General features: G+C 48.6%; 1 protein-coding gene across 3 annotated transcripts in view; it reads left to right on the top strand.

Moving 5' to 3' along the window:
- Positions 1–21,597, top strand: part of DTX4 (deltex E3 ubiquitin ligase 4) — a 39,942-nt gene extending 18,345 nt beyond the window's left edge. For 2 of the 3 annotated variants that reach the window (XM_013994298.2, XM_003122698.4), the window contains exons 3-9: positions 300–361; positions 743–904; positions 3,148–3,209; positions 3,971–4,123; positions 6,617–6,778; positions 12,970–13,059; positions 16,686–21,597. In XM_013994298.2, coding sequence (XP_013849752.1) covers positions 300–361; positions 743–904; positions 3,148–3,209; positions 3,971–4,123; positions 6,617–6,778; positions 12,970–13,059; positions 16,686–16,919 — 925 coding nt within the window. In that variant the 3' untranslated portion in view covers positions 16,920–21,597. Of the gene's footprint in view, positions 1–299; positions 362–742; positions 905–3,147; positions 3,210–3,970; positions 4,124–6,616; positions 6,779–12,969; positions 13,060–14,036; positions 15,115–16,685 lie in introns of those variants that run through there. The other variant, XM_021082996.1, reaches the window with a different exon arrangement.

The raw sequence follows: 22,593 nt of genomic DNA, 5'->3' as shown, positions 1-22,593 counted from the left end.
GGACACTGGGGTAGGAGATGTTGGCAGCTCACGCAAAGCTGTGTTGGCCTTGCTGGGACTTTAAGGGAACCGAAGGGCCATTCTGAGTTCTGAAGTTTTGAGTGGAGGTGTGATACGGTCTGACAGGGTTTGAGGGCATTGCCCTTGGTTTCGAGGCTAAGAACCATACTGCATCTTTAGTCAGGATAAGTAGTTCCTATAAGAAAGGGGAACCGCTCAGGGGGTGAAGTTTTGGGGTTCCCCATACTTGCCCATTTTGTTCCACTTGTCAAAATCCTGATGTGTCTGCTCTTCTGCAGGGTCCCCACCGTCCCGGTGAAGAACCTGAATGGGTCCAGTCCTGTCAACCCTGCCTTGGCAGGTAAGAGAAAATAGAAAAACAAAAGCAACGAGATAGGTAGTGAGCAGTTGTAAAAAGCAAGAGAAGTCAGATGCTGATTAAGACGGATAAGGATGCAGTGAAGTCAGATGCTGATTAAGACAGATAAGGATGCAGAGAAGTCAGATGCTGATTAAGACAGATAAGGATGCCGGGAGTTGGAAGGGCAGGAACAGTTTGGGGAGAATTGACTGCAAAAAGCAAAGCATGCTGTTGAAGATGAGGGAATGGATACATCTCTGGGGAAAGGAGAGGCTACGTGGAGAAACCATGGGTTATGAGAAGGCTGGTGGTCGGGTATGGTGAGGGGGGCAGTGAGGGGTGTTGAGGAGCTGACTCTCCCATCCTTCCTTGCCCTTCCAGGAATCACTGGGATCCTCATGAGTGCAGCGGGGCTGCCTGTGTGTCTCACCAGGCCACCAAAGCTGGTTCTCCATCCACCCCCCGTCAGCAAGAGCGAAATAAAATCCATCCCAGGGCTTTCCAACACGAGCCGCAAGACTACCAAAAAACAAGCCAAGAAAGGTATCAGCCTCCTTATCTATAGGGGTCCTGGTGGGGGGGTCAGCAGCTTGGCCCCGAGCCCCTGGCTCTGCCTCCACCACTGAGGGTGACCCATGCCTTCACCCTCTGTGTCTTAACCGACGCGTATACCGTGTAGGCCAGACTGGTACCTGTTCTGATCATGACACCAAAGTGGATGGGGAGTGGGTCCGACGGAGACGCCTCAAGAAATATAAAAATGCAGCACAAAAATACAGACACGTAAAAAGAGGAAGCATGACACAAATAAAGTACGTTAGAGAGGAAGATCTCTTTGTCATTGGAGCCCAGACAGACTGGATTCAATACCAACATTGTCACTTGCAAGTCACTTGACCCCAGACAGTCTCTGTTTTCTCCCCTTTACAACGGGGTAAAATTGCTCAGAACCGGTACCTGGCAGGTACGTCCTGGAATGCTGTGGAAGTGACCCCTGTCTTGTGTTCCTCTGGAGCCACTTGAACCCTCCTTCAGGAGCTCCTTACCTACCTGCCCACAATGCCACAACTTAAGGGGTCAATACCTGTACCAGGCACCAGGGAGCCCACCTCAGCTCTGTGGCTGGTCTTCTGGTTGCTAGTATTGGTCACTAAATGGTTTGACCTTCTCCCCTCCTCCTGCTCCTTGCAAACTTGTTGTGAAGTTTTAGTGGGGTCCTACATATATTATAACTTAGCCTGGCAAGCAATGGGCTCTCCATTCATAGAAGCTTAATTCTTATAAGAGAAGCAGGGCAAGTGGGAAGAAGTGGGATGGAAGGGCTGGCATCTCAGCTTTTGGCTGTTGCAGGATCCACCTCCTCAGACCCTTGTCCTACTTTTCCAGTCTAGCAAAATTTCTCTCCTTAAACGAACTCAATTGCCTTGCTCAGAGTTTCATAGGAAATGACAGGATTTTGCACTTTCCCGCTCTTCCGGTTATTGTTAATTGCATATATTGGACCCTTAGCAAAGTGCCAAAGAGCCTTACATCCATTAATAAATCTCATTGTCAAACAACCCTCTGAGTAGGTGGTATTGCTCATGCCCATTTTCTAGGTGAGAAAACGGAAGCTTAGAGAAACTTAAGAGAGTCGCCCAAGGAGGCACTGAGACTTTTTTCTTCGATGTCTCTTTGTGAGGCTATATCTTCCCATTGCCTTCCTTTATTTATTTATTTATTTATCTTTTTAGGGCTGCACATGTGGCATATGGAAGTTCCCAGGCTAGGGGTCGAATCTGAGCTACAGCTGCCGGCCTACACCACAGCCGAAGCAACGCAGGATCCCAGCCACCTCTGTGACCTACACCACAGCTCACGGCAACGCCAGATGCTTAACCCACTGAGCTAGGTCAGGGATTGAACTTGCAACTTCATGGTTACTAGTCGGATATGTTTCCGCTGCACCACAACAGAAACTTCCCATCCCCTGCCTTTAGGCTAGACTGCCTCTTGGGGTCCAGTCCTGGAAAACAATCCAGAAGCAATGCACCTGTGAGGATGCTTCCCTTTCACTGCTGGACTACCTCTGCTGGCAGTGACCGCACCATCAACAGCCGAGAAAGACCGTCTTGAAGCTGTGGTCATAAGTTCCCGGTTTGCCAAAAAAGTGCTTATGGCACTTGGACACCACATTACACACCCAGACAGTACTTAGCACATTGTAAAAAAAAAAAAAAAAAAAAAAAAAAATGCCATAGCTACCTAATGTCTTTAAATGTGTAACAGTTTACAGAGTGCTTTTACTTCTGTTCTCTCATTGCATTGTTTGGGCAGGTCCAGGCTCTTTGCTGATGTGGAAGAGAAACTCACTCAACCTATGTCAGTTAAAAAGTGAATTTGTTGGCGTTCCCTTGTGGCACAGTTGGTTAAGGATCTGGCGTTGTCACCGCAGCAGCTGGGTTCACTGCTGTGGCGTGGGTTCCATCCCTGGCCCGGGAACTTTCACATGCTGGGGGTGCGGCCAAAAAAAAGAAAAAGTGGATTTGTTGAAAATAAGCGAGGGGGTGTCAAGGAAGTGACTGAAGGAGATAAAGGCAGATGTGAGTGTCTCCCACCTCCTCAGACGTCCTCTGTCCACCTTCTACCCCCGTGCTCCCTCTCAAATCTTAAATCCCATTGAGAAATGAATTCCTTGCCTTTGAGCCTGGCTAGTAACTCCCGTCTCTCTGGCATGTCCAGCTTGACAAGGCTCTTTGACCCCTCATCTCTGTCTTGGTGGCCCACTGATCACAGTGTCCCCACAGGGAAAACCCCGGAAGAAGTGCTGAAGAAGTATCTGCAGAAAGTTCGGCATCCACCAGACGAGGTGAGTGCAGGGGCGGCTGGGCAAGGTTCACCTTCTCCGTCATCCGCAAGCATCCCCTAGGCTCCCAGGTTTGTGGTCCTGAGTGACAGCTGCAGCTTCACCTCTCCCACCTCCCCTGTGCAGTGAAAAGCTGATTCTAAACTGCCTTCACGGGAAAGTCTGAATTAAAGGAAAACAGTATGATAAGCTATGGGAATGGACTTTAAAAGGGTTTTGATGTCCATCAGTGGTTTTCAACCAGAAGTGATTTTGGGGATACTACTGGTATCTAGTCCCAGTTGCTGTGAGCTGTGGCGTAGACAGGCAGCTGCAGCTCCAATTGGACCCCTGGCCCAGGAACCTCACACATGCCACTGGTGAGGCCCTAAAAAGCAAACAACAACAACAACCCACGAATGCTCCACTTATAAAGCTTATCAGTGGGTCTATCGCCAAGTGTTTGTTCCCTCCACGGGCCACCGAAGGATACCAAGGAAGGACACTCACAGCCCCCAAGGAGTTTATCATTTTCTCGGCTAGCCTAAATTAACACACACCACTGCCAGGGATTATTTTAGGAGTTCCACTGTTGTGCAGAGCAAGACAAAACTATATTTAAATTCCCAAAGACACATCTACCCTGGTTTGGGGGCTTTCTGGAAGGTGAGCAGTACCAGCTCACCGGACCCTGAGACCGTGTGGGAACCACAGTGCCGCTGCTTTGGCCTCCCAGGCTGCCCGAGAGCGGATGACTTCTTTGCTCTGTCCCCTCCCACCCCCAGGATTGCACCATCTGTATGGAGCGCCTCACAGCCCCCTCGGGCTACAAGGGCCTGCAGCCGACAGTCAAGCCTGACCTGGTGGGAAAACTGTCCAGATGCGGCCACATCTACCACATCTACTGCCTGGTTGCCATGTACAACAATGGCAACAAGGTTAGTGCCAACCTGTAGGGCTGCTGCTGCTGCCCATGCGGGCTCTGGTGGGGGGAAGACCACAGAGGCCTTATTGGAGTTGCACCAGGCGATTCGAGGCACCCAGGGCAGCAGGAGTGATGATCTTGGTTGTTATCAGAAGGGTCAGTTTTCCACCAAACTACTACGTTAGCAAAATCTGTCTTTACCTTCCTTTTGGGCTATGCTACCCAAGTCCCTCCAGTGTCCACACTGGGTGGTGGCCTGAGCGGTGTAGCCTTCTGTCCCTGAGTGTTCTGAGAGGTGGGGTCCAGGAGGATGGGCCACCGGGGAGTGTTCGTTCATACCAGGATGAATGGGTTTCCCAATCACCCTTCCTTCTCCCAGGGCTGGTGATGTTCAGTGATAATTCACTTTCTTTGGACAATTTCAAACCACCTCTGACTGCCCCTTCGAAAGCCCTAAAGAGTTTGTCAACGTATACCTGGTAGTCCCTTGGGACCCCACTGTTGGAGGAGAGGAAGGCTGCTTGTGATGCTTGTCTTGTCCCCTGATGGCAGTGGAGTGGTCTTCCCCCATTCGAGCTGGTTTCCAGGAACCTGGGAGTGAGTGTCCTTAGAGAATAACTCTCCTTACGATGCCTGAGTGTTTTCCAAGCTATTGACGTTTCTCACATTCTCTCCCATGCCTGGAATAACCCTCACTCTGCATCTGTGTGAATTTGAGTTCTGCTCGTTTCTCCAGTCCCAGCTTGGATTGCATCAGAGTCTGAGACTTTGGTGATATCCCCCAACCTCTTCTTCATCCAGAAAAAAAAAAAAAAAAAAAAAAAAAAAAGGCCTGGCCTTCAGGGGCTGCTCTATGCTTCTCTTGCTGTGGGAAAGAGTAGAGGCAGCAGCTCCAAGATCAAACCCTGGCTTAGTGGCCAAATGACCTTGGGCAAGATTTTCAGCCTGAGATTTCATTTTCCATCTGGAACGTGGAGATACAACAATCCCTACTTTATAGCGTGCTACCAGCATTGCTATTCGAATTGATATTTGCTTTGTATTATGGCCATATTTATTTTCCCTCATCCTAATGTAGCCCTGTGATTGAAATTCCCAAAGTGCCAGTATTGGAATCTTTCTCTGTCTGTGTTATTATTATTACTACTAGTAGTACTATTATTATTATTATTTTGACCACAGCCACAGCATATGAAAGTTTCTGGACCAGGGATTTGAATCTGAGCCACAGCTGCAACCTACACTGTTGCTACAGCAACACCAGATCCTTAACCCACTGTGCCTCAGAGAGCTCAGTCATTGATGGACGATGCTCATTTTCCTATCCTTGATGCTGATCAATTTCCTGCCTTTTTGATAACTGTATACAAGAATAGTCTAGGAGTTCCCATTGTAGTGCAGTGGAAATGAATCCAACTAGGAGCCATGAGGTAGTAGGTTCAATCCCTGGCCTCACTCAGTGGGTTAAGGACGGCGTTGCCATGAGCTGCAGTGTAGGTTGAAGACACGGCTTGGATTCTGCATTGCTGGGGCAAAGTAGGCCAGCAGTTGCGGCTCCTATTCGACCCCTACCCTGGGAACCTCCATATGCTGTGGGTGCAGCCCTAAAAAGCAAAAACGATAGTCTAGTACCTTTGCATTTATTTCCATGGTGCTTCCAAAATGTTGAAGAGGCCATACTTTGTTGTCTTTTATGCTAATACTTTGAAGCACGCATTTTCTATTTTCTTTACACAGAAGAGGGGAGAAAAGGGCCCAGAGAAAAACCGAGTGAGTCATCCAAGGTCATGAAACAAATGAAGGCCAGAGCAGAGAGAGAGACCTGGCCTTGGATTCCCGTCCTTTGATCACATGGAGTAACCTCCATTGCCCTGAATACAAGCTGTTCCTTTAAATGAGTAGAGCTTGGATCGAAATGTCCTTAAATAGCCCCACAGAGGATTCCAGTCTTCGCCGGAGGAGATAGGGATGTCCTGGAGAGCTCTGTTCCCAGCTGCGTGACAGCACTTTTTACACGTGTTGTTCCCTGCCTACTCAGGCTGTTCTGCTCACTCTCTTTCTTTCATGCCTGGGAACAGGCTTGACTGTCCAGGCTCTTCCCAGGCTTTCCTCCCACTCCTCCAGGTGACACTTTACCTGGTCCTGCTGTGAAACCAGGGCCCCTCACATCACCGTATCCAGAGTTCCCTGCCCCTCCCCACCCCACCGCAACAGAGCCCCGACGTGCAGGGTGAGGCCTGGTCTCCTCAAGGACTGGGTCTCTCTCACGTGTCCCTTAGCGTGGAGCCTGGGGCCGGTGTGGAATTTTCTTCCTGTTACTTTGGAGAAAAGCTTCAGCTTTCAGTGGCCTCGGTAGCCAGGCAGCGGGGGGCAATTAAGGTCTATTGCTCATTTGGATGTATTTTGCCCCCGACCACAGCCCTTTATCTTTTTGGAGGTTGGTGGGGAAGGAAGGTCATTACCAAAACTGTTTCCCACACTGGTTGTTCTGGCCCTATCGCTTCAGGATGGGAGTTTGCAGTGTCCAACCTGTAAGACCATTTATGGGGTGAAGACAGGTACCCAGCCTCCAGGGAAGATGGAGTACCACCTCATCCCCCACTCCCTGCCTGGCCACCCGGACTGCAAAACCATCCGGATCATCTACAGCATCCCCCCTGGCATTCAGGTGAGCTCATCTTAGCCACCGACCTTTTGCATCTTAGGTGTAAGTGTTTGCAGATGAATGCTTGTTTTTAGTCCATTCAGGCAGCTGGAACAGACTGGGTGACTTAAACCACAGAAGTTTATTTCTCACTCTTCTGGAGGCTGGGCAGTTCAAGTTCAAGGGGCCAGCAGATTCAGTGTCTGGTTCGTAGACTGTCTTCTTCCTGTGTCTTCATGTAACAGAAGGGCTGAGGGAGCTCTCTGTTGTCTCTTTTCTAAGGGCACTAATCCCATTCATTACAGTTTCACCTTCATAACCTATCACCTATCAAAGGTCCCCAACTCCTAATACCATCGCATTGGGGATTAGATTTCAACATATTAATTTTGGAGGGACCCAGACTTTGAACCACAGAATTCCGCCCTGGGCTGCCCCAGATTCATGTCTTTCCAGCACACAAAATACATTCATTCTGTCCCAATGGGTCCCCAAAGTCTTTTTTTCTCTTTTTCTTTGTAGGGCCACACCTGCAGCATATGGAATTTCCTGGGTTAGGGGTCGAATTGGAGCTGCAGCTGAAGGCCTATGCCACAGCCACACTAACTCAGGATCTAAGCCGCATCTGTGACCTGCACCACAGCATGTGGCAACGCTGGATCCTTAACCCACTGAGCCAGGCCAGGGATTGAACCCACATCCTCCCAGACACTATGTCAGGTACTTAACCCACCGAGCCCCAACGGAAACTCCATGGTTCCCAAAGTCTTAACTCGTTCCAGCATCCACTTTAAAATCGAAGTCCAGTCTTAGCTAAGAATCATCTAAGTTAGATGAAGGTGAGACTCCAGCTGTAATTCATCCTGAGGCATATTCCTCTCCAGCTGTGAACCTATGAAACCAAACACTTTATGTGGTGGTGTCTCACCAGATCCTGAATCCGCCCACACATGGGTCTTGAACTTCCCAGCCTCCAGAACCATGAAAAATGCACTTCTGTAGTTCAAAGCCACCCTGTTGATGGTATTTTGTTACAGCACTGAGCTATAGCAGCAGTGTTATGCTTTGAAAAATCTCCGTCTCTCTCTGGTCTCCCATCTACCAGGACTCACCCTCCCCCATTAACCACCACTCTTCTCTTTTTCTTATGTATCCTTCCTGGCTTCTTTGCGCATTTGCAACAAAGACTGCATCCACTCCTCCCATCTTTACACAAAGGGTGACATGTCAGACTCATTGTTCTGCACCCTGCATTTTCAACCAACAATATGGTCTGTAGATCTTTCCATGTCAGTATAGAGAGAACTTCCTCATTCTTTCTTAGCTTTGCATAATAATCCCTTGTATAAATGCACCATAATTTATATTCGACAGTCTCCATTTGATGGGCATATGAATTGTTTCCAGTCTTTTGCTGCACAACTAATGCTGTAATGAATAACTTTGCATGCATGTGAAGTGTATCCTTAGAATAATTTTCTAGAGGCGGAATTTTTTTAACAGATGGTATTTGCATTTGTAATTTGATACATATTCCTTGACTTTTGTGGGCGCCTCTTTCCTCTTTTGATTCTTTGAAAAACAGTCCTAAGGAATAAACTGAACCATTTTCCTGGCAGTAAGTACAAATGTGTCCCTTCCCTCACTCATTGAAGCTTTTTCTAAACATTCTGAGGTGCTCACTGGATTTATTTATTCAACAAATATTTATTAGTTTATTCTCCGTTCCTCCTTCCTCTTTGCCTTCTTCCATTTTGTCTTTTATTTAACACATTTCGAATGTGGACTGTGGGCCAGGCATGTTCCAGGTGCTAGAGAAACAATGGTGGCTACACAGAACTCCTAGCTCCTGTGAAGTCCTCATTCTAGTAGGATGAAGAAGGCATAAAACAAGGAGATGTAATAGCCTGTAAAATAATTGAATAAAAAATGTGGTTCTTCTTTGAAGAATTTACCAACCAGGCAGGGAAAAATATACATCACTAAGCTATAGAGTAAAAGCGGATGTGCACCACTGATTGAAGCTGTGGGGGGTTCCCACTGTGGCTCAGTGGTTAACAAACCCAACTAGTCTCCATGAGGACTCGGGTTCCATCCCTGGCCTTGATCGGTGGGTTAAGGATCCGGCGTTGCCATGAACTATGGTGTAGGCCGGCAGCTGAAGCTCCAATTTGACCCCTAGCCTGAGAACCTCCATGTGCTGCGGCCCTAAAAAGACGGAAAAAAAGTTTAAATAAGACCCAGTCTCATAACATGATAACTCAGAATATCCAGGTTTCAATTAAAAAAAAAAAAAAAAAAAGCCACAGGAGGCCATGTAGACAAAGGCAACACAAGGCCTTCAAAGTCTGATGGACTTGGGTTCCAATTCCTGGCTGATTCCTCCTGAGCTGGGAATTTGGGACCTTGACCTCTTGACCTTTTACAGGTCTTGACCATTTCTTTATCTGCACAGATACCCAATGTGAAGGTTTTGTAAAAATGGGGGTCATGTTTGTCTGCGTGCACTGGGTCCCAGGCACAGGACCAAGATGCTCGGTAGCTGGTCCCCATCATTCATGAGTATCTTGCTTGCCATGGTAAGGAAGAAGGGCTCTGTCTGTCTGGGAGGGTCAGAGGAGACTTTCTGGGGCAGGGGGGCTCCCTAGTAGAGGTAAGACGTGAAGAAATGGAGGAATGTATTTTTAGTTGGACACAGCAGAGTTGCAGAGGAGAGAAAGTGGGCCTGTGAGGGCCCATAAGGAAGAGTTTAATTGGGAATAAGATTTGCCAAAGTTGGGGAGGGGGTGGGGGAGAGGGAGCATGAAGATGTGGAAGATCAGGCAGGGAAGGAAGGTCGTAGCCAGGTCAGGGAAGGCCTTGAACATCAGGGCGAGGGCTGTGGACTTTCCGCGCCAGGCTGGGGAGGGTCCCTAAAGGTTGTTGGGCATGTGGTTAGGATGATGGAAACTTGGGTGAATGGAATTATGCTTGAGGAAGCCAGTCTGGCCAAAGAGTGAGGGCTGACCTGATAGACCAATTAGGAGGCAGCACTGCAAACATTCAGCTTCTGGAAAAGAGGCCTGGACAAAGGAGATAGGGTTTCGATGTGGGGGCAAGAGACTTCTGGAATGATTCTAGGGCTGCCGGGGACATGATAGGGCCATGAAGGAACATATGGGAGTCCTGAGAAGCAGCCTGTGGCCTTGATAGGAAGTAGAACAGACAGAAGTAGGCAAAGATCTGATGGGGCAACTGCTTCGGAGGAGGCTCTTTTTTTCCCAGGCTCCAGGAGCAAGGACAGAGAGCCTGCACTAGGGTATGGTGGTGCCCACCTGCTGCCTCTGTAGGTGCCCTGGCTGCTCCAGGAAAACCCGAGCTTGTGTCAAAGGCAATGCATCTGGGCACTGTCCTTACAGCCCCTCCGCAGACCTTCCCCAAGATTCAGTAGCAGGATCCACAGTACCACGACCATCCCTGGAGACTGCAGGGACCACACAGGCTTGGGCTTTGATGAGGCCTGAGAGCCTTTAAGCTCTGCCTTCACTGCAGAGAATGATTCTCTGGGGGAAAACTCTAAGTGGGGCTAGGAAGAGTCGTGACTGCTCAGCTTCGCAGCGTGCGGAGAGCACACAGCCTTGCTGGGCCGGTGCCAGACAGGCATCTGTGTTGGCTGCACAACGGACAAGTCCCAGGCAGGAGAGGAGCAGGCAGGGCTGTGATCAGAATCGGTCTTTGGTTGGACAGCCTGACTTAGAAACAGCCGTGGCCGTGAGCACATTGTAAATGCAATTTTGTGTGAATATGAGATTCAGAACCATCAGGTCCTGTGTCTCCCAGAAGACGTTGTTACCTCTTTCCATCCGCCTGATCTTTCCTTCTTTGAGACCCCATTGCACCTATCATACCATTCGGTTTGCAACGTGGTAAATGGTCCTGACCCATGCTATTAAAAAAAAACCCCAAAAAACATTTTTTAGATCACATAGTTTTTAAACAATTTTGGAATTGGCATGCCTGATAAGAGAAAATGGAAAATCTATGCGTTCTTGCAGTTTTGTCATTCACTCGCTCGTCCATTTATTCGGCCAGGATACATTTACTGATCTACCGTGGGAGAGCTTGAGTCAGCAACTGCGTGGAATTCTTAATATTGTATTGACTTCCTCTGGAAGGGATTTTAAAATAGGGTTTCACAAACAGAGGGGGGCAGGGATGCTCAGAAATGATAGAAAAACGTTTGTGTGTAGGGGAAAATACGTGTCCTGCTACTGGGAGGAAATCCCTCATTTTTCATGAGCTTTTCAAATAGGCCTGTAGGAGTTCCTATTGTGGCTCGGTGGTAATGAAACCAACTAGTAGCCCTGAGGATACAGGTTCGATCCCTGGCCTTGTTCAGTGGGTTAAGGATCCAGCGTTGCTGTGAACTGTGGTGTAGGTCACAGATGCGGCTCGGATCCTGCATTGCTGTGGCTGTGGCGTAGTCAGGCAGCTGCAGCTCGGATTGGACCCCTAGCCTGGAAACTTCCGTATGTCACAAGTGTGACCCTAAAAAGCAAAAAAAAAAAGGGGGGGGCCTGTAGACTATTCTGAACCCTGCTTTGGGGCTACATTCTTCTTCTGCTTCAGTTTCTTTCCCACCCGGTGGCCTGAGATGACTTGCTTAAATAGAGGTATTAGGTGATGACATCATGAAATATTATAAGATTTTTCTGTCGTGAGTGTTTCGATCCAAATTGTTAAACAAGAAAACAGACCAACACCCAGAAGGACAAAGGAGAAAATCCCCAAGAATCATTCAGATAATTCTAAATGGACGGCTCTTGGCTCAGCGCTCAGCAGCACGGGTGTTATTCTGAGTAGTTTAGAGGTTAACAAGTCTGGTGTGGGCTTCAGGAAACCTGGGCTTAAGTTTTGGCAAAGCCATTAACATTACGGAAGTCGTTTAACCTCTGGGGCTGCAATTTTCCTCTTTTGTAAAAAACAAAAGAGCCGGAAACAGATGAGGAGGAGGAGGAGAAGGATAAACAGCTCCTGAGTTCCTGCGTGTGTATAGCAGGCACCAAGCTCACCTAACATTCCTCTTCCTCCCACAAGTGAGAACCCCACATCTTCCTCATTTAAGGAATGGGGAATTAACGCCCCAAGAGAGGGCAGCTCTGGATAACATAGCTGGGAGGTGGCAGCTCCCAGTCCAGGTCCAGGTCCAGGTCCAAGGATTCCAGAATGCATATGTCAAACCACTATACCCCCTGCTGTTTAGTTCTGTTCCCTATCTAGACTCTTCAGCCATCATTCTTGTCATCCTTATTTGACTCACTCCCAGCTGCACACCCCACCCCCACCCCATCTGATATATTTTGAGTTTGGGGTGGTTTTTGTTTTTGTTTTTTTTTAATTTTTATTTTGCATTGGAGTTGATTTGCAAGGTTGTATTAGTTTTAGGGTAGAGCAAGGTGATTCAGTTATACATACACATACACCCATTCTTTTTCAGAGTCTTTTCCCATATAAGTTATTACAGGAGACTGAGTAGAGTTCCCTGTGCTATACAGTAGGTCTTGTTGAAATCTATTCTGTCTATAGTAATGTGTATCTGTTATTCCAAATTCCTAATTTATCCCTCGCCCGACCTTTCCCCCTTGGTAAGCATAAGTTTGTTTTCAAAGCCTGTGAATCTGTTTCTGTTTTGTAAATAAATTCATTTGTATCATCTTTTTATGTTCCACATATAAGAAATATCAGATGATATTTTTCTGTCTGACTCGTTCACTTAGTATTATAATCTCTAGGTCCATCCATGTCGTTACAAGTGGCGTTATTTTGTTCTTTTTAATGGCTGGGTAATATTCCACTGTATATATGCACCACATCTTCTCTATCTATTACTCTGTGGATGGACATTTAGGTTGCTTCCTTGTCTTGGGTATTGTAAATAGTGCTGCAGTGAACATTGGGGTACATGTATCTTTTCGAATTATGGCTTTCTCTGGATAGATGCCCAGGAGTGGGATTGCTGGATCATGTGGTAATTCTAATTTCAGTTTTTTTAAGGAACCTCCCTACTGTTCTCCATAGCGGTTATACCAATTTACATTCCCACCAACAGTGTAGGAGGGTTACCTTTTTGCCACACCCACTCCAGCATTCACTGTGTGTGGACTTTTTGATGTTGGCCTGAAACATTTGGAAAAATATCATTTGTTCTTTTTTTTTTTTTTTTTCCCTGCTTTCAGGGGCCAGAACACCCAAATCCTGGGAAAAGTTTCAGTGCCCGAGGCTTCCCACGACACTGTTACCTTCCAGACAGCGAGAAAGGGAGAAAGGTAAGAAGTGTAGGGTTGGGAATGTGCTTCTCTGTTAGGGCCCCAAGTTTGCTCCCTGTGATGCGAAAGGGAACTGGGTCCCTCTTCACTCTAGATGTAACCAAGTCATATTCGAGTGTACTAGGGTAAGAGTGGGTGTGATTCGAATTTTATTTTTACAGGGTGATGGAGGCTGGGCTTTTGACTTTTTGCTTTCCTAGGTTTTACCAGCAATAAATCATCTATTTTAGCATCCTTCCTCTAGGACTTTGCTGCTTAAGGGCAGATCCTGGGACAGCACCAGAGGCAATACCTAGGCGCTTAACATAAATGCAGAACCTTAGAACTGACTTCGCTTTAACAAGATCCCAGGGGATCTGACAGTGCATTAAAGCTTATGAAGCACAGCTTTGGGACAGGGATCTTAATTTGTGGGCTTTTATTTGTTTACTTATTTTTTTTATGAATCCTTTGACTTTTCCCCAAAGAGCAGAGGGAAAAATCACTGGGTTTCTGCATTCCTAGCAGTTCCTGGTAAAGTGTCAGTGGTTCTCTGAACTCTAAAAGTAGAATTAGAATTTCATGCTCATTTTCCTGTGGATAAGGCCAGAAGATCATTGGATTTTTTGAAATCTTCTCACATCTCAAAAGGGAAAAAACAAACAAACAAACAAACTGTTGCTTTGTTGGACAAGAGGTGTGTCTTTGTTAGCTTTCCCTAAATCATGCTGCGTAACAAACAGATCTCAGTGCTTTCTTCAATCAGTGTTTATTTCTCATACACTTTGCCTGTTAGTGGCTGTGGCTTGGTTGCTGCTGGGAGTCAGCGTTCATGTGGCTTCCTATTCTGTGATCCAGGTTGAAGGAGCAGCCCTTCTGTGGTCCATCCCCGCCCCATGGAACGGGGCAGAGGACCAAGAGAGAGTCCAAGCAGAAGTGTTGTATAGTCCCATTAAAGCTGCTCCTAGACACATGTCACTTCTGCTCACCTTTCCTAGGTCCCAGAAAATCAAGGGCAAGCCAGGCCAGGAGCTGATGCACCACCTACAGGGAGGCCCCTTAGGTCTCATGGAAAAAGATGTGGCTCTAGTCTGTCACGGGGCAGGAAACAGTCTGGAACAATAAGAAAATCAATCACATCCTGAAGAAGTGCCCAGTGCAATGTCCCCAGAGAAGGTCTCAAGGCCAGTCCTGATACCTGGTTGCCCTGAACGACCAGGTTCCTACACCTAAGCCCTGGATCCACGGTCCCAACTGCTGGCTAAACATCTTGGCCATCAAGTCCTGCTGCGAAAACTGGAATCTTCTTGCCCAGGTGGCTCATCTGCCTGGCCTTCTTCTTTATGTTAATGATGTGCCCATAACTCCGGAGACCCAAACTGGACACAGGAACCGTCTTGGACTCTGGCTCTAGACCACCATGTCCCTCCCTGCACTGTCCGCTAAACCACTGGAATCCTTTTCTCATCCTGCCACTGCCAATCTGGTTATGTGTCACTGGAATAGTCATCCTCAAACCCTGTTTCTACCATTAGGCGCCTCCACTGAAAAGAAATAAAGTGAGAGAAAACAACATAAAATTGTTAGGACAGCTTTCCCTTCCTTCTTGACAATCTTCTCAGCTTGTTGTCCAGGACCTACTACAGCGTGGGTCTGAGTGGTCCCTCTACTGATTCTTCACCCACATCCTTCACGTCTGCAGTTGCCAGACCCTAGCCGTGGGCTCCTTTGCAGAGCAAGATAATAAGATCGTGGGCTTTGGAGCCAGACCAACCTGAGTTCAAATCCTGCTTCTGCCATTTACCAGATGTGGGAACTGACATAACAGTTTAGATAAGTCTCAGTGTCCTAATCTATCAAAGAGTGCTGATCATTTCTGTGTGGGCAGGAATTGAAGAATTAAATGCAGGTAGCATTTGTAAAATACCCAGAGGGGAAGGGAAAAAAAAAAAAAAAAGTGGAGTTCCCTGATGGCTCAGCAGATTTGGGATCTGGCCTTTCCTCTGCTATGGCTTGGATCATTGCTGTGATGTGGGTTGAATCCCTGGCCCTGGAACTTCTGCATTGGCAAAAAAATAAAAACAGAAACAAACAAAAAGCCCAATGTGATGGCGGCAATTTTAACTTTTTACGGCCACTCCCAGGATGATATGTATTTATGATGTCTATACGTCCTTCTCTATTACTATACCTCGAATGCTCCCCTATCTCTGAGACTCAGGTCAGAAGGAGCCTCCTATATGAAATCTATACTGATGGCCACCTGAGGGTCAACAGAGGAATGACTGAGACCAGGGACTGCCAAAGGAGGCAGTCCTGAAGTCAAGACACCCCCTCTCCCAGCACGTACTAATTGTATGACCAAGGCAAGTCTTTTGTCTTCTAAGCCTGTTTCCTTTTCTGCAGAGAAGGGGTACTGAGCACACTGTCTTACTCAGTGACCATTACAAGAGCCAGTCCCTGGCCCTTAGTAAGTAAACACTCAGGAGTTGGTAGCTCTTAGTTTCCATGTCATCTATTCTTATTACTCTTCCTATTAGCATTCCCCACCTCCAGCCCACGCCGAGTTTATAGCAGTTCAGTTTTGAACCCAGTGCATTTTTATCGGGTGCCTTCTTCATGCTGGTCAGGGTATCAGATGTGTGTCTTCGTCAACAAAGTTTTTTTTTTTAATGTAGCTGAATTAGAACATTCTGCAGCAGAGTTCCCATTGTGGCCTCGCAGATTAAGAACCTGACATAGTCTCTGCGAGGATACAAGTTCAATCCTCGGCCTCGCTCCGTGGTTTAAGGATCTGGCGTTGCGACATAGGTTGCAGATGTGGCTTGGATCTGGCATTGCTGTGGCTGTGGCGTGGGCCGGCAGCTGCAGCTCGGATTCAACTCCTAGCCTGGGACCTTCCATATGCTGCAGGAGTGGCCGTAAAAAGAAAAAGAAAAGGAAAAAAAAAAGAATATTCAGCAAGCCCTGACACTTCTCTGAGCCTCACCTATAAAGTAGAGATGATAATATAAAATTGAGACGATAACATAACATAGAGATGATAATAGTACCTGCCAGACCTGCCCCAAAGGGTGGCCGTGAGGGCCAGATGGGAAAAATATATGTGAAATAGCCTGAAAGAGGTCAAAGCACTTCCACATGTCCCCGGACAAATAGTCCGCTCCTTTGGCTGTGGGTAAATTAATGTTTTGGTGGTGGCGGTGGTGGAGGACACAGCTCAGAAAACCTCAGGTGGGAAGTGCCTTGAATTCTTACATCATCGCTTTTAACATGCAGCTATGATGCGGGTCCCCTAACATCTGTTTAGAGGAGCCAGGCACTACGGCAAAAGTACTTTTGCCGGAGTGCCCTCTAAGAGGCTCACGACCTTTAGAGGTAACTTGTACCATTGCCATTTTATAAGGAAATGAAAGCTCAGAGCGGTGATTTGCCTGGTTCAGGGTCACATAGTTAGACGGTGACAGAGTCAGGACTTAACTTGCAGGTCCCTGACTCCACTTCCACGTCCTTTTCTATTCACAGTGCCGCTTAGGGCATCACGATGCAGGAAGGGCCAGGACTCCTGGGAGGACGCTCTACTGTCCCAGGGATGGCCTTTGAGCCACGCTGGCTGCCTGCCTCTGATCTCCCGCCTTTTGCCTTAGGTCCTGAAGCTGCTGCTTGTGGCCTGGGATCGCCGCCTCATCTTTGCCATCGGGACCTCCAGCACCACGGGCGAGTCAGATACCGTCATCTGGAATGAGGTCCATCACAAGACAGAGTTTGGCTCTAATCTCACTGGTCACGGCTACCCAGATGCCAATTACCTGGATAATGTGCTGGCTGAACTGGCTGCCCAGGGCATTTCGGAGGACAGTGCCGCCCAGGAGAAGGACTGAGCTGGAGGGGCCTTGGGCATGGGAGGCGGCACCATGGGGACCACCAAGCAGGAAGTGGGGAGAGTCAAGGCGAAAGCCGGGTGCCGGGCCCTCCCGACTCCCTCGTCCCGCCTCTGGTCCTGTCTGCACCTCCATCCCTCCCAGCCCCAGAGGGGAGCCCAGAGTGAGTAGCGATGTCATTCACAAACTTCATCCAACACCAAAGGGACGCGGGATGAGCGCCATCCGTGGTCTGTTCCCACGGCGTTTTTGGTGCTGGGTAGGCCAGAGCCCCCCTCAGCTCCCTCAGTAAGGGCACAGCCAGCACACTTAGGGGGTGGGCACCCCATACCCTGGCCTTGTGAAGCCTGAGGGTCATGCCTCCATTGGCTTCTTGCTGCTTCCGCTTTGAGAGCGGAGTCCTCGCTTTCCTCTCCTCCCCTGGAGATGAGGAGCGCTCACTGTGCAAGACTAGGGGGGCCAGGGGGTGAATCGGGAACTGCTGTGACATCAGAAATGGATGCCTTGGTGTAGAGCCAGGAAGCACTTCTTGCCGAGAGGGTCAGGGGGGCACAGGCTTCCGGGAACAGACCCGGCTTTTGTCATTGTCCTGACTTCTCTGGGCCCTCCCTCCCTCCCTCCCTCCCTCCCTCCTCACACCTTTGGCCTGTCCAGAGGGCATCTGGTTCTCTTGTGCGGAGGGGCGGACTCCGGGATTCCTCTGTGGGGCACAACCCCACGATGTCTCCAGTCCCTCTCTAATCAGACCAGAGCCTGCATCCCACTTAGCATCTTGGCCGTCCTCAGGGACAGGGACCCACAGCCTTCTTCCCAGCTCATCCCAGACCAGCTCGAAGATTCCATGAGTTTCAAGTCACTGTGAGTGGAGCCCAGGGTGGGCTCTGTGCCATCTGTGTACGTGCATGTGTGTGTGTGCGCATGCATGTGTGTGTGTGTGTGTGTGTGTGTGTGTGCGTGCACACACCACTGGGCCAGGTTGGTAGAGAGCCCCCTTATGTTCTCACACTCTGTCTTGCAAGATGTCCGAGCCCGGTTCTGATGGGGATGGGATGGGCAGGCCATGGTCCCCTGACGTGCCTCACCCTTTGCCAACCCATCCCATAGTAAACTTGGACCCAGACGGAGGCAGAACTGTGCTTGGGGAGATGTGTTAGGTGAGGGTTTCACTGACCCCTGGGTATGAATCTTTCACGACGGGAATCTGAGGGGGTTCCCTAGTGGTTCAGTGGGTTAAGGATCCTGTGTTGTCAATGCTGTGGTGTGAGTTCGATCCCTGGCCCGGGAACTTCTGCACGTTGCCAGTGCAGCCAAACACAAAAACAAAAAGATGATGGGCTCTGAGCCAGCTTCCATCCAGTCTTGCACTGAAGGCCTCAGTCTGCCTCCCTGGTCATTTGCTGATCAGAGCCCAGAGGTGCTGGGCCCCCCATCTCCCTCCTCCATCACAGGCTGCCCCAGAGCATGAGGGAGACTCCAGCTCATGCCCAGCAGGGTTGGGATGACAGGGTGCAGTCCCACCTGCATCTGGGTTGTGTCCCAAGACCTGTTGATCTCCTCCCCAACATTCCCTTCAGCTCCCATTCAGGAAGGAATTGGGTGTCGGGGGGGGGAGAGAAGGGGGATCAAGAAGGGAAACCCACCCCCCCTTTGAAAGTGGGTTCTTTGAACTATGTGTTTGGGGGAAGTTCCTCTGGATACTAAGTTGAATTTATATACCTCATGTTTGGGGGGGTTGACGTATATATATGCATATATATTTCGTAGTATTTGGAAGGTTTTCAATGCTAGAAAAATGGAAACAAAAGAACCTTCAAAAATGGTACTTAAGTGAGAAGTGGAAGCCAAGCTCTTTTGAGAGCGGGCTCCGAGCTGCTCGCTCTTAGGCCGGCAGCTATTTTGACGATAGCGTGGCCAGGGGATTCATCTGAGTCCCCACCGCCCCCAGCACCTGGGGCAGGCTGCTGTTGAGCCCTTCCTCCTTGTCCAGATGGCTGTAGGGACATTACTTGGCTCCAGCAGAGGGAGCTCCAGCAGGAGGAATTGTTCCTGTCCTTTTAATTCCAGTCTCTCCCACCAGCCCTTTATCTCACCTGCCGACCCAGAGATAGGTCCCAAGTTCACCACACCATGAACTTGGGGCAGTTTCCTGCCACAGTCGGGAAGGAAACATCTGAACTCAGTGGAAGAGACATCCCTGCAGGTTTAACGTCACGTGCGTGCCCTTTGCCAGGCTACCTTGTGCCAGGGATGAGCCTCATTATGAGCCTGGTACCATCCCCACCTTCAATCAGCATCCCTGTCAAGTGCTCACTGGGCTCCTCACCCATTGCCAGAGGGGGGCGGTGCAGATTGAGGGTTGGTGGGCAGAGAGCTGTGTGGTAGGAGGTAGGGAAAGAAAATGCTTTGACAACAGCAGTGGGTGGTGGGAGAGGCTGATTTCCTTGGAGCTGGGTGGGGGAACATGATTTCCCCGGGTGGAAGAAGGTGTGGGTGGAGAAGGGGATTCCTGAGAGCAGAAGGAAGAGGATACTGGGGGCAGGTGGTGTGCCGGGGGCAATACCACTTTCAGAGTCGTCTTCTCACCTTAAGCCTTCCCCCCCAGGATGCTGACGGTGTCTGTGCCCCACGTCTCTTCCTCTCCGAGGATGCCCAGCAGGGGCTACCTCATCCTCATGCTGCTCTTGTGGGACATTCTGGGCAGAAGGAATCTTTGCATTTCCTTTCTAACACTGTGCCAGGCAAGGGGGTGGGGGCATTCCTTTGCCCTGTCCCGTGCCAATCTGGAAAGGTACAGTCTCGGGTTCCGTGAGAACCCTGCCAGCAGAGGCCCTGTGTATCCATCACTTTGACTCGGGAGGTTCTCCCACTGGAAGCCCTGCTGTGTTCCCTGCCCCATGCAGGTGCAGGGAATTCCATGCCTTTCCTTTCATCGTCTTAGCACCAGCAGCCTAGTTTCTCCCTTCCTGAGTCTCCAGGGAGGACACATGGGATTGGAGACAAACCTTGTTATATGCTCATCCCTTAAAAGATGAATCGTGTACATGTATTTGCGTGTGCCTTTGTGTTTTCATCCCCCTCTCCCCCTTTTGTAAAGCTTGGACTTCTCTGTGGTTTTATATTCAGTCAAAAGTACTGGTCCTGGTATTGCACTGTTGTGGGCATGAGAGGATTGGGGAAAGGTCCCGTGTGGTACAAGAAAGGGCCCTGTCCTCTTGCCTGTGGTCACTGGCATTGATGGGGAGGGGGGAGGGGTCAGGAGAGGGCAGGCGAAGGTCCTATTATAAATCCTTGTAACTGGTGTGAAGTCCTTGGTGTTGCTCTGTGAGAGGACATCGCCACCTGGTGCTCATGACGTGTATGTGCAGAACAATAAATGGCAAGTGAACAACCACAAATTGCCGTTTTGGTTTTTTTTTCCATCTGCTTTCTGCAGACCAGAGCACCTACGTGTGAGGTATTTGGGGTACCTCCCCGGGTCTGTCAGCAACTGCAAGCCCCTCCACTGAATGGGGGAGTCCTTTTCTAATTTTTTTCACAGCTCTCCTACCCACATCCTTGGCCAAATAACCCAGGCTTGACTTCTTGTTCCTCTGCAGACACAGATCACGAGGGGAAGTGAGAAAGTGAAACTGTGGGGAAGGACCTCTTAAACTCCACGAACGTTTGCTTCTTAAAGTTCCCTTCACCCAACTACAACATCGTGTATGTTCAAATTGTTTACAGTTGGTGGTTTTTCAAATACAAGTTTAGTATTGATTCTCCCGATACCAATGAGAACACAAAAATAAAATGCCATTGCACAGCCACCTCTGTCACCCACATGTGTCTCTATTTCTGACAGCCCATAGAGTGTAGTGTTCCTTGAAAGCCTGGGTTCGTCTTTCCACAGACGGCCCCCTAAGCTGGCCAGTGAGGAAAACAGGACTGGAAAAGCAGAGCCTGAGAACCCCCCACCCGGGTTCTGACTTTGTAAAGTGACTTGATGACTGTAAACCACAGACCCCCATGTTCTGATTTTCTGTGGATGAACAGTCGGACAATGTTCTTTGAGGACAGGTTTTAATGCATATTCATGTGCAGCATTGTTTAGAAATGTAAGTTTGTGAAGAACCTTTGGTTGGCAGTTAGTGCATTAAAAGGCTGGGAGCCTCTGGCTGTACTTTGTCTCTCTGACTCAGTAACCTTCAGAGAATTCATGGAGAAGTCTGTATTGGCAGGAAAGGGGTTAGCCTGGCTGAAACATACCCACAGAACGCCCAGAAGTTTAGGAGAGCTTTTTAATGCTTCAGAAGCAGGGGTAGAGGAGGTAAAGACCAGAGTCCCTAGCTGAAGGCAGGGCTCCAGTTCTGTGACTCACTTCTCTGTATCAGAGTGGCAGATAATCCTCTCCCAAATTCTCACAGGCTGGCACCCTTCAAGCTCCTCTGAAGGAGGACCTGGTATAACATTTTTGATCTCAAATATTTAATGAGGAAAGGACAAATTCTCCTTCATTAAAGATGACTCACTGATGACATTTGACTTGGTGAATAAATGTATAACTTCTTTGGCCGTGCCTATGACATATGGAAGTTCCTGGGCCAGGGATCAACCCCTGCCACAGCAGTAACCCAAGCTGTGCAGTCACAATGCCAGATCTCACAAGGGAACACCAAGAAATATGTAACTTAAAAAAAAATTGAGGAAGAACACTAATAGGCTCACCCTAATAATTACAATTAAGTGAGACTGTTACTTAAATTGGTCAAAGCCTCATATGTCAAGGAACAATCATGCATCCTTCTAGATGGCCCAGGAAAGTCAGCCTGGCACTGTAATAAATGGACCACAAATGACGTTGGATGCCTTTTTTGTTTCATTTAAAACATTGCTTTGATCATGTCAGCCTCCTTTCTGCTGGGAAAAAAAAAATAAAGACAAGGTAATAATTGGTGTTTTCTGCTCTTTTTATGTCTTAGGGAGGAGCTGATACTCAGGTATGGGTTTCCTTTGACTTCTTGTATTTTTCCTTGTCTCCTACCCCAGAAAAAGTCTTCTTGTTGGAATGTGGGGTGTGTATGTGTGTGTGCGTGTGTGTTGGGGCGTGGGGTGCCTATGATGGGGGATGGGAAGAGGGATGGCCATCCCTGGAAGAGTAAGGGATTGCGCCTTGGTAACAGAACATGCAGTGATAATGCTTGATCGATCCAAACCTGCAGCTCCTTTCTTGGCCCCATTTCTGACGAGTTAAGAGGATGAAACCAGGGAGTTGGCTGTGGGTAAGAATTCCAATTCCCCATGAGCCCTAGAATCTTTTCCAGCTTTCATCTTTCCTTCATTCACTCCTCGTCTCCCAATTATCTCTTCTCCCTTGACATTTTAATTGAAGTTTATATCTTAAAATATTTCCTGAGGACTTTGTGACACTGGCCTGAAGTCCAAGGGTGGCCTGGTCTACGTAAGTCTGGATTGTGGGGAAGTTGGAAAACGTGTGCTTGGTACAGGCACCTCTCTCTGTTCAGATGCCGTGGTGGGGATGACCCAGAGGAAATGAAACATGCCATCAACAGGAGCCTGCAGAGCTGAAAAGCAGTAGCCAACCAGGACATCTGGGGGCTTTGTCCGCCTCTAGGAGCATGAAATCCAGACAGCTTTAAATAAACACAAAATAGTGGGAGGGTAACCCTTAATGGAA

The sequence above is a fragment of the Sus scrofa genome, chromosome 2, assembly GCF_000003025.6.
Source record: "Sus scrofa isolate TJ Tabasco breed Duroc chromosome 2, Sscrofa11.1, whole genome shotgun sequence".
In the NCBI taxonomy this organism is placed as follows: domain Eukaryota; kingdom Metazoa; phylum Chordata; class Mammalia; order Artiodactyla; family Suidae; genus Sus; species Sus scrofa.
The sequence above is the reverse complement of the archived record's forward strand: the minus strand, read 5'-3'. Positions and strand labels throughout refer to the sequence as shown.